The 16,146-nt window shown below is 36.5% G+C and overlaps 1 protein-coding gene across 12 annotated transcripts in view; it reads left to right on the top strand.

Moving 5' to 3' along the window:
• LOC134359513 (SRSF protein kinase 2-like) overlaps window positions 1-16,146 on the top strand; it is a 230,446-nt gene that overhangs the window by 196,685 nt on the left and 17,615 nt on the right. For 10 of the 12 annotated variants that reach the window (XM_063072866.1, XM_063072867.1, XM_063072878.1 and 7 more), the window contains 5 exons: window positions 3,716-3,816; window positions 5,921-6,028; window positions 7,646-7,715; window positions 12,646-12,738; window positions 13,303-13,395. In XM_063072866.1, the coding sequence (XP_062928936.1) occupies window positions 3,716-3,816; window positions 5,921-6,028; window positions 7,646-7,715; window positions 12,646-12,738; window positions 13,303-13,395 (465 nt within the window). The remainder of the gene's footprint in view (window positions 1-3,715; window positions 3,817-5,920; window positions 6,029-7,645; window positions 7,716-12,645; window positions 12,739-13,302; window positions 13,396-16,146) is intronic. The other 2 variants (XM_063072869.1, XM_063072868.1) reach the window with 2 other exon arrangements.

The following is a 16,146-nucleotide window of genomic DNA, read 5'->3' as shown; positions in this document are numbered from 1 at the left end:
TTGACATAACAGCTCTGCCGGCATTCTGGATCAAAGTCAGGACTAAATATCCTGAGATAGCCACGAAAGCACTGAAAACGTTGCTTTCGTTTCCAATATTTTTCTGCGAAGCGGAGTTTTCTGCAATGAATGCAACGAAAACGAAATTGCGGAATAGACTGGAAATGAGGAACCCCTTCAGTATCACTGTCTCCCATCACCCCTCGATAGGACCGTCTTGTTTCAGGAAAACAAGCCCAGGGCTCCCACTGATTCAGCGATATTGGTGTGTTGCAATGATTTTATATGTTCATATGGGGAAAATACATGCTGTGTTTAATAACCAATGTTACTTAAAATGTTATGATGCTATTGACTTGCTTATAAAACAATTACAACATGGAAACAGGTGATCTCTGCCCTTCCAGTCCGTGCCGAATTCTTACTCTCACCTAGTCCCACTGACCTGCACTCAGCCCATAACCCTCCATTCCTTTCCTGTCCATACAGCTATCCAATTTTTCTTTAAATGATAATATCGAACCTGCCTCTACCACTTGTACTGGAAGTTTGTTCAACACCTACTTCAAGCTCCCCTGTCCGCAAGAATATTGTCAATATTAAACCGGTCCTCAGTGCAAAAAAGGTTGGGGACCCCTGGCCAAGAGTAGTGAGAAATTAGAAGATTGGGAAAGCTTCTAAAAACAACAAAGAACCACTAAAGAAACAATAAAGAAAAATATAGATTATGAAAGTAAACCAGCATGTAAAATATAAAAACAGATAGTATAAGTTTTTTATGATCATATAAAGCAGAAAAGGGTGTCCATTGGACGGTGGAAAAATAGGAATTAATATAGAGTAATTTGGAAATGGCAGATATTTTAAACATCTATTTTGTTTATGTCTTCATGATAGAGGACATGTCTAACATGCAAAAGAGATGTTATGGATGTGGTGGGAGGTGAGGACCTCAATACAACTACCATCACTAAAGAGGTAGGCTTAAAGGTAGATAAATCCCTTGGCCCTGATGGAATGCATCCCAGGGTACTGAGAGAAATAGCAGAAGTTTCAGCAGAGGTGCTTTTATGATAATTTACCTCAAATTCTCAGAATTCTAACCGGAGGATGTGTAGAATCTACAGAGAGGTACATGTGGGTGGGCAAGGGTCTGGTAGATGGAGAACAATGTTGGTAAATATGAGGTTATCCACTTCAGAAGGAAAAATAGAAGATCATGTTATTTAAATGGTGAAGATCGTGTCATGCCTTTGTGCAGAGGGACTTGGGAGTGCTTTTGTAGGAATCTTGAAAGGTTGGTTTGGAGTTGAAACAGGTTATCAAGAAGGCAAATGGAATGATGGTCTTCACTGCTAAAGGGATTGAATTTAAGAGCAGGGAGGATACATTGCAACTGTAGTGGGTGCTGGTGAGGCTGCACCTGGAATACTGTATGCAGTTCTGCTCTCCTTACCTGAGAAAATATAAACTAGCTTTGGAGGCACTGCAGAGGATGTTCACCAATTTGCTTCTGGAGATGAGGTGGTTAGCCTATGAGGAGAGATTGAGTCACATAGGGCTATGCTCACTGAAATTCAGAAGAATGAGAGGGAACCTTATTGCAACATATAAAATTATGAAAGGGTTAAAACAGGGTAGAGGCAAGAAAGTTGCTGCCTTTAGTAAATGAGAATATAACTAGTTCAAGTTCAAGTTTAATTGTCATTCAACCACGCATGAATACTACCAAACAAAACTGTTACTTTGGAGCAAAGGTGAAAAACGCAGTTCCAGCAGTCATACTATAGCAGGGGACTTAAGAGTTATGGGAGAATAGGGCTGGTAGGTGAAGCTGAGTCCACAGGCAAATCAGCCATGAGTTTATTGAGTGGCAGAGCAGGCTCAATGGGCCAGATGGTTACTTCTGCTCCTTGGTTATTTCTTATGTCCTTGGAAGTTGGAGCTCAGGGGCTTGGAAGAGCAGAACCTAGATGACTTCACCTCCAGTCGATTGAGAGACTGACTGTATTAGAATAAATTTTTATTCATTCATTTTCTTGCTTTTTGTTCTTCTTGTTGAGGTGTTGCCAGAAGACTTTGTTTGAATTCCGCATTTGTTCTTGGGCAGTTCTTAGAATGGAAACTTTCTCCCTACTAATTGATTATCTGCTGCTAGGAGAAAGTTGGTTTAAAATACACAGTAGTTAATTTTTTTAAGTAAGAGTAGTTTTCAATGAAACTGATCTTTACAAGACTTTGCTTTAAAATAATCAAAACCCTATGTTCATGATAAATTCCAAACTATTAAATAAACCTCAAGTTTAAGAATTTCCATGGTGATAGCCGAGGTTAGAAACATGCAGCTGCCTTTTTATCCTTTTATCACTAATGGAAGATTGGGAGTTATTTCAATTAATAAATAAAAAAACTTGCACATTCAAAGTAGTATTTATCTACCGTAAACTGATTATCATATAAGGAAGCACCTTTTATGCAGACAAACAGAAGGTGTTACTTGAATGTTCTGTCCTGAAAATTACCACATGCACATTGAGGGATTATTTTGTGATAGCTTCCCAGTATTGCAGAATCACGTGTTTCAGCGGCCAAACCTTCATTAGTAAACAAATTTTATAAAACCAGTGCCCCTTTTCTTTTTATATAATTATTTGGTCTGGCTTAGCTCAAATTTTTATTCAGAGTGGTTTGTGAGTTACCAGTTATTTAAGTTGTCAGACATCTTTTTGTTAGTATCTAGGTTGCATTTATGCCATTTTGGCGTCACTTCTATGACATTTATAGTGATTCTATGGGAACCTTATTTGTGGTGTTGAAATGTGACATAGGACAAGATTTCAAATTCTGTTAAAATATAGGAAATCTTTTCTTGATAACTTACTTTTCTTTTGATTGTAACACTGTTTTAATGTCAATAATTAATAGTTGACATGTAAATTGATTATTTCCTCTGCAGGAGTAAAATTTCACCATGATTCACTTCAGTTATGTTGTTATGATTTATTTTTCAGAGACTTATCAATGAAGATTTCTTTTTTTTCATTCTTACCATTGCAGCTCCATCTATAGATGACCTGTGGCTTCTGTGAGAAGGAATGCAGTTGAGAAATTCTTACACTGAACAGACTGAAGCAGACAAATTAAAAAAAAACTAATAGAATAGTAATTAAAATAAGAAAAAAGTAATTTTGTTTAAGCCATTGTATAGGAAACAATGGACATTGAGGGGCATTTAAATATGAGACAAATAATAGAGGAAGTAGAATAATGGTTAAGAAAGATCTGCGGTATTAATTTTCTTGGTCTTAAAAATGTAGAATATTATTTGTTTTTTAGTGCCAGATCTGTTTCACTAATTGTGATTTATTAAACTACTAAAAGCTCATTCATTCCTGATTTGATAGCTCCAAACGTTTTCATCTGTTTGTCTGCATTGATTCCATTTCATAGGTTGCATCATTGCCATCTATGGAAGTCACAGAAACGGACAGATTTCTATATATTTTCCCTGCAGCCACAAACAGCAGCTGCATACAGAGTTACTATTAATAGTACTCCAAAATCTGGGATGTTACTTCTTGTTGAGGTTATTGTGCACTTACTGTTTGGAACTTCTTGTTTATGCAGATAATTGCAGTTTAAATAATTTGTTTGACTTTTTCTTTGCACAGCAACTTTGATAACTCTAAAGATTCTAATTATTTCTGTTTTGCAGTAAAGATTCGTGCTGCAGATTTGTTGGTAAATCCACTTGATCCAAGAAATGCAGAGAAAATCAGAGTTAAAATTGCTGACCTGGGAAATGCTTGCTGGGTTGTAAGTACAATAATGCATGCTATCATGTTAATCATTTATTTACAGGACTGTTCACAAGATTCAGATTGGGTTTTATGATCAAGTAATTAAAAATCCTGAGAAATTGTTGTAATTCTCTCTTCGCCTAGTGGCTTGCTATAGGGGGTGATAATCCCCAGCCTGGCCAAACTTAAGAAATCTCGTTTGGGTGGATGCTGCGTGATCCGTCCCCTGTTACAAATTAGTACCCTGAAATAACAAACAGTACACAATATGCGATTATAACTCTTACTTTGACTATATGGTTAGTAGAGAAACGAAATAAAAGAAAAAAAAAGGGCTCAATCTTATTAACAGTCTGTGCGCAAAGTTGGAGCTCACTCATACACGGATCAGCCCCATTGACCTCCTCTGAGTCCACTCCGTCTGGCAATCTACCAAATCTCACTGTCTCACTGTCACGCCACCCTCCTCACGGATTCCCCCCCCCCCGCGGGACTCCTCCCCCTGACAGCCCCCCCCCACACACACACCCCTCACACGCCCCTCACACACACACACCCCTCACACACACCCCACCCCACACACACCCCCTCACACACACCCCCCCTCACACACACCCCCCCTCACACACACCCCCCCTCACACACACCCCCCCTCACACACACCCCCCTCACACACACACCCCCCTCACACACACACCCCCCTCACACACACACCCCCCTCACACACACCCCCCCTCACACACACACACCCCGTCTCTCTCACTCACTCAAGCCCGCAAACTCAATTGCATCCAGATTCACAAGACAGGGCAACAAAATCCTGATTGGCTAACATGCATCCCATTGTCCTGTTATCTCCAGCATTAACCCAAACATTGCTGCTACAGAGAAACCGTTACTTCAGCAGTGAACATTACAAAGAAGCCATTACATTAGCAGTGAAACCTTACAGTGCGTTACATTACATTTTATAGAAATGTAATTAAATAAATTTATTATAGTCCTGTCTTTCAGCCAAATTACTTGAGTTCAGAATTGAAATAGGGCTGGTTAATATACTGAATAATGGTAGTATTAGTTCATTTTTGGAATGTTAGCTCAAGTCCACTTTAAGCTAGAGAGACTAAACTTGCTTGATACTACTGTTGGGAAGGAGATGCACAAGCTTGAAGACCTGCATTCAATGATTTAAGAGCAGCTTTTTCCCCTCCATCATCAGATTTCTGAATTGCCTGTGAACCCATGAATATTACTTCATTATTTTTATTAGCACAATTTATTTACTTTGTAACTTATAATAATTTTATGTATTTCCATTGTACTGCTGCCGCAAAACAGCAAACTTCATGTCAGATAAGTCAGTGATAAAAATTCTGATTCTGAGCTCAAAAATAGGTATAAATTGGCATTAACCTGGCCATCCCAATCAGTCTCTAAAGAGAAGAGATTCCTTCCTGTGTTGTTGGTTGATCACCTGAGATTGGATCAAGCCACTTTGCCAGAAGGAGCACTGAAAGCAGCCACGTGCTACTGGCATTTAGTGCTATAATTACTATCACATAATATAGGTATCTCCCTATATTTGCACAGTTTAAAATAAATGGAAAGTAAAGAAGTTATTTTCCAAACACAGTTGCTTCCAAGATGTTTTGAAAGGAGCTGAGCAAAGGAAGTTAGTGAAATTAATGCTGTTTCTGAAACCAAACTATTTTTATGAATCAAAAAGGATTAGTAAATGAACATTGTAATTTTGCTAAGATAACTGTGCAATTATGTTTATTCTTTTAGCAAGATGTCAAATTTGAAATAGTGAAATGAGGTCAAACTAAAGTTAGGTTTTAAGAGGCCAAACCAAATAGTATGCTTTGTTCTGTTATAAAACTTGTTTTGAAAAGTTGAGTTAAAACTCAACAGTTGTCTCCAAAATCTACATGAAGGTGATAGGCTCAGATTTTTGCAGATTCATCATTCAGTTTTCGTTGTCAATAAATATACTATTTGCTTTACAATTTTAAATCCCCTATTTGATTTTTTATGACTAGTTAACTTATCATGAATTTTGTAAGACAGAACAAGCAATCTATGCTTGTGTAGAAAATAACTTTAAAAATTAATTGCAGCACAAGCATTTTACAGAAGATATCCAGACACGACAGTATCGATCAATAGAAGTTCTAATTGGTGCTGGGTACAGTACACCTGCTGATGTATGGAGTACAGCTTGTATGGTAAGCTTATTATTTTGAAATATAAATAGTTCTTTCAAAATTGCAAAATGCATTGCTTCTTCAAAACCATACTTAGGTTAAATTTTGCTACATTCATTTATGTAAATGATGTAACATTTAAATAAATTCTTGGCGCTTAATATTTCCAGAAGTTGTGTTTTTCATAACTTGATAAATTTGCACATATGTTTACTTACCAATCTCATGCACATCAAAACATACAGTGAAATGCGTTATTTGCATTAACAATAAACATAACCTAAGGATGTGCTGCGGATAGCCTGCAAGTGTCACTACACATTCCGGCACTGACGTACGGTAGCATATTCAGTAGAACACAACAAGCAACAGAAGAGAAAAACTCTTTGGTCCCTGGATTTTGTTGTGAACAGCGAAGTGATAGCACTAGACCCTGACCTCAAGGAAAGCTAGCCAAAGGAAAACAAAAATCTATCAGTTTTCTGGTGTGGATTTACCACTATCTGATGTCAATTGATGTTGTGGTCTGACATGGAATCATTAATATTTAGTAACAGTGATGGACATTTAATCTAAAGAATTTTCAAGGACAAGAGACTATAACTCAACTTTTAAGTTATATTTTAAATACTTATCAGAACAAAAATGATTGAAAATTCCATGTGTTATTAAGTTGGAATTATCCATAAACTTAAAAGATAATTAAATTTTAACATACTCAACTAACAGAATGACAATCCAAACACCAAACATTCAAAATTTGGGGTTAAGGATATTATTAAACAGTGTTTGTGGATTAGTATGCTCTTAAAATCACTTGTACTTAGTGTAAGAAAAGCACATTTACCGGGAAGTTCTAAGAATTTTACAGTAAAAAATGTTTTTTTAAAGTTGTTCCAGTTCATTTTTTCTGCTTATTACATGAAACAGTAGTCTCTATGACAGAGCAAGAAAACAGTGAAAAAATATCTACCTCTGACATTTCCCCTAAACTTTCCTCCACTCACCTTAAAAGGTTTTCCTCTGGCATTAACCATTGCAGCCCTGGGAAAAAGGTGCTGGCTGTCCACTCTTTCAATGCTGAATATCGTCCTATACACCACTATCAAGTGTGTCTCATCCTCATTTGTTCCAAAGAAAATAATCAATACCTCACTCAACTTTTCTTCATATAACATGTTCCCTAATGCTGGCATCTTGGCAAATCAACTGCAGAATCCATCCTTGTGTATCAGGTTGGTTTAATATAGTGTTTCCCAACCTTCTTAAGCCCAATGCCTTCCTAAAGCACTTTCTGCGATAGTGAGCCTGGGTGAGTCTGTGGTTGTAAAATTTTGTTATTCACATTGGTTGCCACTTTATTTACATAATAGTGTGGCTGCATTTCAAAATTAAAAGTGAAGTTTTTTTGAAAGCCCCAAGGATATATTAAAGGGCAAAATAATTCTATCTGTTTGATCTTCCTTTAGCTATAATATCACACTGGATTTATTTGGCTACTTTCAGAAGTAAGGCATTCATAAAGGAACAGCAAATATATTACTAAATATTTTTTAAGTGTTTCAGAAGTTGATAAAGTGTGTCTAAATGAATGGTTATTGATTATACCTGTTATATTTTTACTTTATCTTTCAAAAGGCCTTTGAACTTGCAACTGGAGATTATTTATTTGAACCTCATTCTGGTGAAGATTATTCAAGGGATGAAGGTGAGTAATATGCACATTGAAAAGCTTATATTAAACTTGAATATTTTAATTTAATTCACTTTGCTGTGAATGTTCCTAGCTTATGATGATTTCTCCACCAAATAAAATTTCATTTTCTAATTCTCAACTTCATTTATTTTTCACTTCTATACATTTTTATTCCTGAGTTATTTAAAACATGTTGATTTAATTTGTGACCAACAACTAAAACTATTACTGCGTGAATGTGTATTTTGGGTTATTGCTTAAGATTTGTGAATTGATGAATGGATGTTCCTGTGAATAATTAATGATAGTCACAGTTTATTCCTTGATATACAGATATGAATTATTAAAGAGTAGACATTTTATTTGTATTGAACACAATAATAAACCAATGAAGGAGAAGAATTGTGAGGAATTGATGATTTCTTTAGCATTACTAAAACAGAAATATTCTTGAACTAATGATTCTCCCCTCAATTTTCAATAAAAAGATTATTGCTTCAGCTTCCACACACAAGGAGGCATTCAGTATTTGTGTAGGAGTGGGTGGAGAGTTTGTGGACATATAAGCCATTAGTTATTCTAACCCACTTGGCGCGTAGCCAAGTGGTTAAGGCATCGGTCTAGTGATCTGAAGGTCGCTAGTTCGAGCCTCAGCTGAGGCAGTATGTTGTGTCCTTGAGCAAGGCACTTAACCACACATTGCTCTGCAACGACACCAATGCCAAGCTGTATTGGCCCTTGGACAACATTGGCGGAGTGGAGAGGGGAGACTTGCAGCATGGGCAACTGCCGGTCTTCCATACAGCTTTGCCCAGGCCTGTGCCCTGGAAATCTTCCAAGGTGCAAATCTATGGTCTCATGAGACTAACAGATGTCAATATTCTAGATCAATGTGACATTTCCTGGGTTAATGTGGGTTCCCATTGGATATGTTATAATGTCCCTGCATATCAGACAATATTGCCAGGGAGCTGGCAGACTGCTAACTTGATGCCAATTAGAAAAGAGGGATAAATTTAAAGATCAGCTTAACACTTGTAAGAATGTTTTTATTTTAAAAAAAAGATATTACAGAAAAAAATATTTGCAAACTATATATCTAAATAGTCAGTGCTAATTTCAAACGAGAAGGCCATGCTTGACCAAGCTTATTCAAGAGTAAAGAGACAAAATATGAAAGTAAAGTGATGCTGGTAATGTATATGAACTTTCAGTAGATTCTTGATTGCATCAGCATGTTACAGTGACAGAGGAAAGTGATAGCAAGCTGGCTGCATAGCAGAAATCAATAAGTGTTAACAGTTTCTAAAATTGGCAGAACATGGGAAATGATGTTTATGGTTTCTAACTCCAAAACATAAAATTAATTGGGAAAAAAAAACGTGGAGAGACCAGGAAAACGTGTACATTTCGTTTCTTTAGTTTAGCAAGATATACACTTATGCTGTGGTGGCTTGATGATGTATGCCATTCATGTACTTTTACATATAACTTGTAATGAATTATTTAAACAATGCTTAATCAAACAATATATTTACAATATTACTGAAATACTAAATACGTTATAGTGACAGGATAAATAAAAGCAAGCTGGCTGCATAGCAGGAATCGATAAATGTTAACAGTTTTTAAAACAGGCAGAACATAGTAAGTGGTGTTCAACAAGGCGTAGTGCTGGGAAGACTGTTCTTCACTATTTGCATAAATAATATTTGGGAATCAAGTCCAATTTTAAGATTTATGGAGGACAATTTGGTTTATTCAAATATTGTGAGTATATGGCAATTATAAACATTAATAGTTAGCAAATAAGTTGGTGTGGGAAAGGATACATCCAGGGATGGTGATGTAAAGTTCTGGACATTGCCTTAAAGTTGTGATTCCATATGTGTGATCGTATCAGCCTGTTGCTTGACTAAAACTGGAAAGGTAGTTTTAAAGACTAGACTCGATATTACTGGGAGGGTGTTTATTCAGTGTTATTCTTCTTGATGTTTGTTCATTGCTGTTTGATTTAATCCCATCAGTTCACTATGATTTTGATGCTCCATTTTTAAAAGCTTACCAGGACATTTTATAACTTAAACATATGGGGAGAAAATAATTGAACCAACATTTATTATTCAACCTTAAATTTGCTCTTTGAATTGAGTAGCTTGGTCAAGCATTTCTGAGAGCTATGAAAAGTTAGTGACATTGTTCTGGATCTGGGAGAGTCAGACTAGATGAGGAAAGTAGGTAGCCTTCATCAAAGACATCAGTAAATTAGATAAGGTATAATGACAATCTAGTAGTTAGGTGGTCACCAAATATCATACTAGTGCTTTTCAGTACAGTGTAATGGAACTCCATTTCATGACTTGATCTCTCGGTTAATAGTAACATATTAATAAATTGTAGCATATTCCAAATTATGAAGGTTTTGAGAGGTTAAAGATGAAGATAATGCTGTTAACTGTGGGGAGGACAAAATGAATGACTATTCATACCAGGTGCAAGTTTATTGGGGTATCTGTGAGAAAATTCGAGTAATGGAGCACTACAGCACAGAAACACACCCTTTGGTTCATCTAGTCTGTGCCAACCTGTTATTCTGTGTAGTCCCATCGGCACTTACCAGGACCACATCCTTCTGTAGCCCTCTCATCCATGTACTTATCCAAACTTCTTTTAAATGTTGAAATTGAACCCACATCCATCACTTCCACTTGGCAGCTCATTTCAAACTCTCATCACCCTCTGAGTGAAGTCGTTCTCCTTAGACATTTTGTATTGCACCCTTAACCCATGACCTTTAGTTCTAGTCTCATCCAACCTCAGTTGAAAAAGCCTCCTTGCACTTATCCAATCTATACCCCTCATAATTTTGTAAACCTCTGTAGGATAATGTAGTGGGTGATAGATGACACACATTGTTCGTAATAGAAACTGTTCTACATAATTCACAAACACAGTCATTGAGTTGTTATGTTCACTTTAAGAGATGGTGTCTGACATAATGGCATCAGTTTTTGGTCTGTTCGTAATGGAAGTGAAGTTCTGCAGCTTTTGTTAAGCACACAAAACAACTTTCACGTTGTATTTGCAAAATCCTACACCTCTTTCAAATCACCCCTCATTCTCCTACATCCAGGAAATAAAGTCATAATCTATTCAATCTTTCCCTGTAACTCAGATCCACAAGTCCCAGCAACATAAATTTTCTTGTAAATTTTCTTTGTACTCTTTCAATCTTATTGATATCTTTTCTGTAGGTAGGTGACCAGAACAGCACACGAGTACTCCAAGTTAGGCTTCACCAACGTCTTATACAAATTCAACATAACATTGCAACTCCTGTACTCAGTAGTTTGATTTATGAAGGCCAATGTGCCAAAAGCTCTCTTTACGACTCTGTCTACTTGTGATGGTACTTGGAAAGAATTATGGATCTGTATTCCCAGATTCCTCTGTTCTACCGCACTCCTCAGTGCCCTGCCGTTTAAGGTGCAAGTGCTATCCTGGTTTCCTCCTTTGTCCTCCCAAAGTGTGACACCTCATACAATATGCATTAAATTCCATCTGCCATTTTTGGCCCATTTTTCTATTAGGTCCAGATCCTACTGCAAGATTTGATGGTCTTCCTTGCTGTCTACCACGCCCCCAATTTTGGTGTCATCCTCAAATTTACTCATTCAGTTTACCACGTTAACATTCAGATCGTTCATATAGATGACAAACAACAATGGACTTTACATTATGGTTAGAACATCAAAATACTAATACAAGGAAGTAAATACCATCGCTACAGTCTGTTTTAGAAAAAGCTGGATGCAAATAGGAAACTTAAATGGAAAATTATGCTGTTTATATTAGATGAAGGATGTAGGAGGCTTGGGTGGACTTTTAAAAACGTGTCTTATAGAAATGCTTAACTTTTCCCTTAAAATAATCAAAGAAAACCTGTTGTACAGTACAGTCGGCCCTCTGTATCCGTGGGGGTTTGGTTCCGGGACCCCCCATGGATACCAAGTTCCGTGGATGCTCAAGTCCCGTATATAAAATGGCGTAGTATTAGCATATAACCTACGCACATCCTCCCGTAAACTTTAAATCATCTCTAGATGACTTATAATACCTAATACAATGTAAATGCTTTGTAAATAGTTGTTATACTGTATTGTTTAGGGAATAATGACAAGTAAAAAAGGTCTGTACATGTTCAGTACAGATGCAACCATCGTAGCTCTTCTGGGAACGCTGATGCTGCCTCGGCATCAGCCAATGTCGATTCTCCCGTGATCTTTAAGTTCTTGAGGCTGTAGCGCTTTACACAGCTAGCCAGCCATCCCTTACTAGCCTTAAACTCCTTCCTCTCGCTCACAACACAAGTAACAAATGATCGAGATGCGAGGCGAACAATGCTCAAACAACGAGTGCTGGAGAGAGAACTTCCGGGTTTTTTTCGATCCCAATCTGCAGTTGGTTGAATCCACAGATGCAGAACCCGCGGATACGGATGGCCGACTGTAGTTTGTTTTAAAATGGATCGCATTGTACATCAGATCAAGTTGTTTCATTTGTCATTCTTAAAACATTCTTTCTATGTTGGCAATATTTCTACCTTAGGCACCATTGTTTGCTTAATTTGGTGGTATTTTATTTAAATTATTGTACTTTTGGCTTGATTTCTCTCCAGATGATGTAAATGATCACCTTTTCTTTCCCATGCCTATTAGACTCCCTTGTAGTAACTCCATAGACATAATGTTTTGTAATTTTTACAGCAAATCTTGATGCTGCATCCAACTCTAACATAAAACCTCTGCAGGGATTGCTGCAAACATGAGTGGTTAGATCTGTTTTTCAAATTTACTAATTCTAGTTTCTTTTCCTCTCTATGTTCCACCCCTTTTCTTCCCTGCCTTACCCACTCCTGGTTCCCTTTTTCTCTTCCTCATAGACCACATAGCACACATCATAGAGCTGCTAGGCAATATCCCAAGACACTTTGCTCTTTCTGGGAAATATTCTCGGGAATTCTTCAATCGCAGAGGTAGTACCTCTTCTCTTTGAAAGGTCCTGTAACGCAGACAGAAGTGAAGAGAATTTTCCATGGCTACTGAATACAATGTTTATCCAGCCCGCTAACTAAAACTTGTTATGAACAGTGGGAGTAGCAAGAAATAAATTTCCTTCCATTGAAAACAAATACAATGCAATTTAAAGTTGATTTGTTGCAGGCTGGTTATTTCCTAATTTATGATCTGCTTTCACCATTGTAGCATGTGCACAGTGGTATGAATGATAGGGGCAGACATGGCGAAATGAGATGAATAGTGATTGATAATGCTGTCTCATTTAAAAAACATATTTTGAATTCAAATTTTTAAATTAAAATATATTACTAATCAGCATTTTCTAGAAATGTTGAAGTCCAAAAAATATTAAAACAAAAATGGGTTCCCATAAATATTAACATTTTAAACACAAGTTATTATGTGGCTGCTTCAGTGTCAAGGAGGAAACACTCTTGTCTGTACCAGGACTAGTATCACATGATGCATGCATTGTACTGATTAAACTGTTTTTGTTTTGCTGGCAATATTCTTCAATACAGATCACATAGCTTTGATCATTGAACTGCTGGGGAAAATCCCTCGAAAGTTCGCAATGTCTGGAAAGTATTCCAAGGAGTTTTTCACCAAAAAAGGTAACAATAGTTCTGAAGTGCTGACTCAAGTACATTAAATGTTCAGAGGTAATTTGCTAGGAGAGAATATAAAATTGTACTTGTCAATTTTTGGTCACATATGTTAGTTGTGATTAATGACAGAGAAAAGTATTCTACAAGAAGCTGAAGGATACTAATGAAGTTATTGATTCCACATTTCTTAGAGAGTGGCAAAAAATTGAATGATTAAAGCAGTGTGCCTTTCACGCCGCCTTCAGTTTCAGTACACAGGCTTTTCTTGTCTAAGAATTAAATCAAATTTAATAAAAAGTTTCTAGAAGTGGATGGGCCTAATTAGTATATTAGGAACAATATTTCATGCAAAAGTGATCAGTTTTCCCAATAAATTTTAAATATCGATCAGAGAGATGGTTCAAGAACACCTTAAAATTGCTGAAACTTATACTTGGCCTTAATGTTGTTTTGGAAGTTTGTTGTAAAATGTTTGCTGCATTGTTTACTTTTAGTCTATTTAAAAAAGAAATCATGTAAGATTTTAATGAAGTCTCTTTGGCATATATATTACATGCCTAACCTATAAGTATATATTAATCTATGTAGGTATAGATTACATATTTATAAGTAAAACTTTCTACAATTTTAGAGGTATCCAGAATAAGAAAGAACTTGTTAATTGAACTTAAGCAGAGATTATGTTTTGATAACTGTGGTACAGTTCACTGTTAGCACTGAGCAAAATTCTGCCATATTAAGTACATCTAAAAGATGCATGTTAAAAATCTGAAATAGCCAAAGAGTGATGTAAATATTTAGTGGCTGAGGCACAATCTTTGGAGACAGAAATGGATTTAATTCTTCAGGCCAGTGACTTCGAGAGAACAGGAAAAGTGGGGAAAAATAAGTTGTTTTAGGCTGCAGAGAGGGGGAAAATTGGAAAGGACAGAGTTGTCCAGCTGAATACCCTGTGTTCTTCCTGCATGTTTTGTGTTTTTTATCAGTCAGATCTACTGTGTCCAACAGACTTCATTCTCATAACATTTCTCACTCATTTGTATTATTATGTTCTAATTGCTGCTATTAATTCATTAAACATTACTTACCTTTTGGCTGCATTGGCCTTACAATATTCCCATTATCCTATCTATTATCCATCCTTCTTTTCTGCAAATTAAAACTAACTTGTTAAACTTCTCTTTCACAGTTCTGATAAGGGACTTCGATGTGAAATATTAACTCAGTTTCTCTATGTAGATGTTGCCTGACCTGCTGAGTGCAAGTATTTTCTGTTTTTATTTCAGATTATCAACATCTGAACATTTTTTATTTCTATTTCACAGTTTTTGCACCTCCAGACGTAAAACTTAAATAAGGTGCAAAATATTCACATAGCTAAAAGAAGAAACATTCTTTAAGTTCAAAGTAAAAATAATATTACTGTTTTTTGAGTAACTTAACTTGTATCTGAAGCATCCAATGAGAAAGGACATTTATCCCTACATCTTGTTTTTTTCATGATCCCTGCACATATACAGAATCTCAACTGCTGATTTGTCAGGCTGTCTGGATTTGTGTCGTTGAAGCAAACTTTTGGTTTTTTTTCTTCTTTACTAGCAGAAATTTTCTTTGTCCAATGGTAATTGTACAAAATTATTGGAACTTTGTGTTGTTGGGAAGGGCACTGTATGTTAAGGAGTATTGCCATGAGAAGGGCATTGCCCATAAGTTGTAACAAAAAAGTGTGGCAAACGGTAAACGTATGTGTGATTTTAGACCAGACATTTTGAATTACTTTTTTTTAATTGTCTGAGAACCAACACAATGATCTGTTCTGTAGAATAACTAAAAATAATATAACTTGGAGACCCTAGCAGGCAAGTTGCAACAAGAATATTTGGACTCTGTGCCTGGATATAGGTAGGTTGAGTGGGTGAAAACTTAGGAAATGGAATTTAATATGAGAAAGTGTGAGATCATTTAAACAAGAGGAAACAATTAAGAGAAACCTAAAGGCAAAGATTGTAAATGATCAAAGTACAGAGGAGTCCAGATGTTCTTGTGAAAATTCATAAATAAGCTCAAAGATACACATCGTATCGAAAGGACATGCAGGCAGTCAGAAGGGGTGAGATGACTGTTGATACAGGATGAAATGAAATCAAATCCTTACAAAAAAGGGACAAAGGATCAGAAGATATAGAATCCTTGTGGGTAGAGTTAGGAAACTGCAAGGGTAAAAATACCCTGATGGAAATGATATACAAGCCTCTAAACAGTAGCCAGGATGCGAGATATAAATTTCAATGAGAGATAGAAAAGAGATTTAAAAAGGTGCAATGTTATGATGGTCATGGGGGATTTCAACATGCAGATATATTGGGGAAAATCAGGCTGGTGCTGGATCCCAAGAGAAGGAATTTGCAGAATGCCCACTAGGGAAAAGGCAATTCTGATTAGTATTGTAAAATGAACCAGATTTGATTAGGAAGCTTAAGGTAAAGTAAACTCTTAGGAGGCAGTGGTCATTAATATGATAGAATGCAACCTGCAGTTTGAAAGGGAGAAGATAAAATCAAATGTATTGGTATTGCAGTTGAGTAAAGATAACTACAGAGAGATGAGAGGAGCAGGCCAAAGCTGATTGGAAGGTACACTAGCAGGAATGATGCTGGAGCAGCAATGGCTGGTGTTTCTGGGTGTAATTTGGAAAACACAGGATTGGTTCATCTTGAAGAAGCATTCTAAAGGAAGGATAAGACAACTGTGGCTGAC

Source organism: Mobula hypostoma, chromosome 20 (genome assembly GCF_963921235.1).
Source record: "Mobula hypostoma chromosome 20, sMobHyp1.1, whole genome shotgun sequence".
NCBI classification, from domain to species: Eukaryota; Metazoa; Chordata; class Chondrichthyes; order Myliobatiformes; family Myliobatidae; genus Mobula; species Mobula hypostoma.
This window is presented reverse-complemented; position numbering and strand designations above follow the sequence as displayed.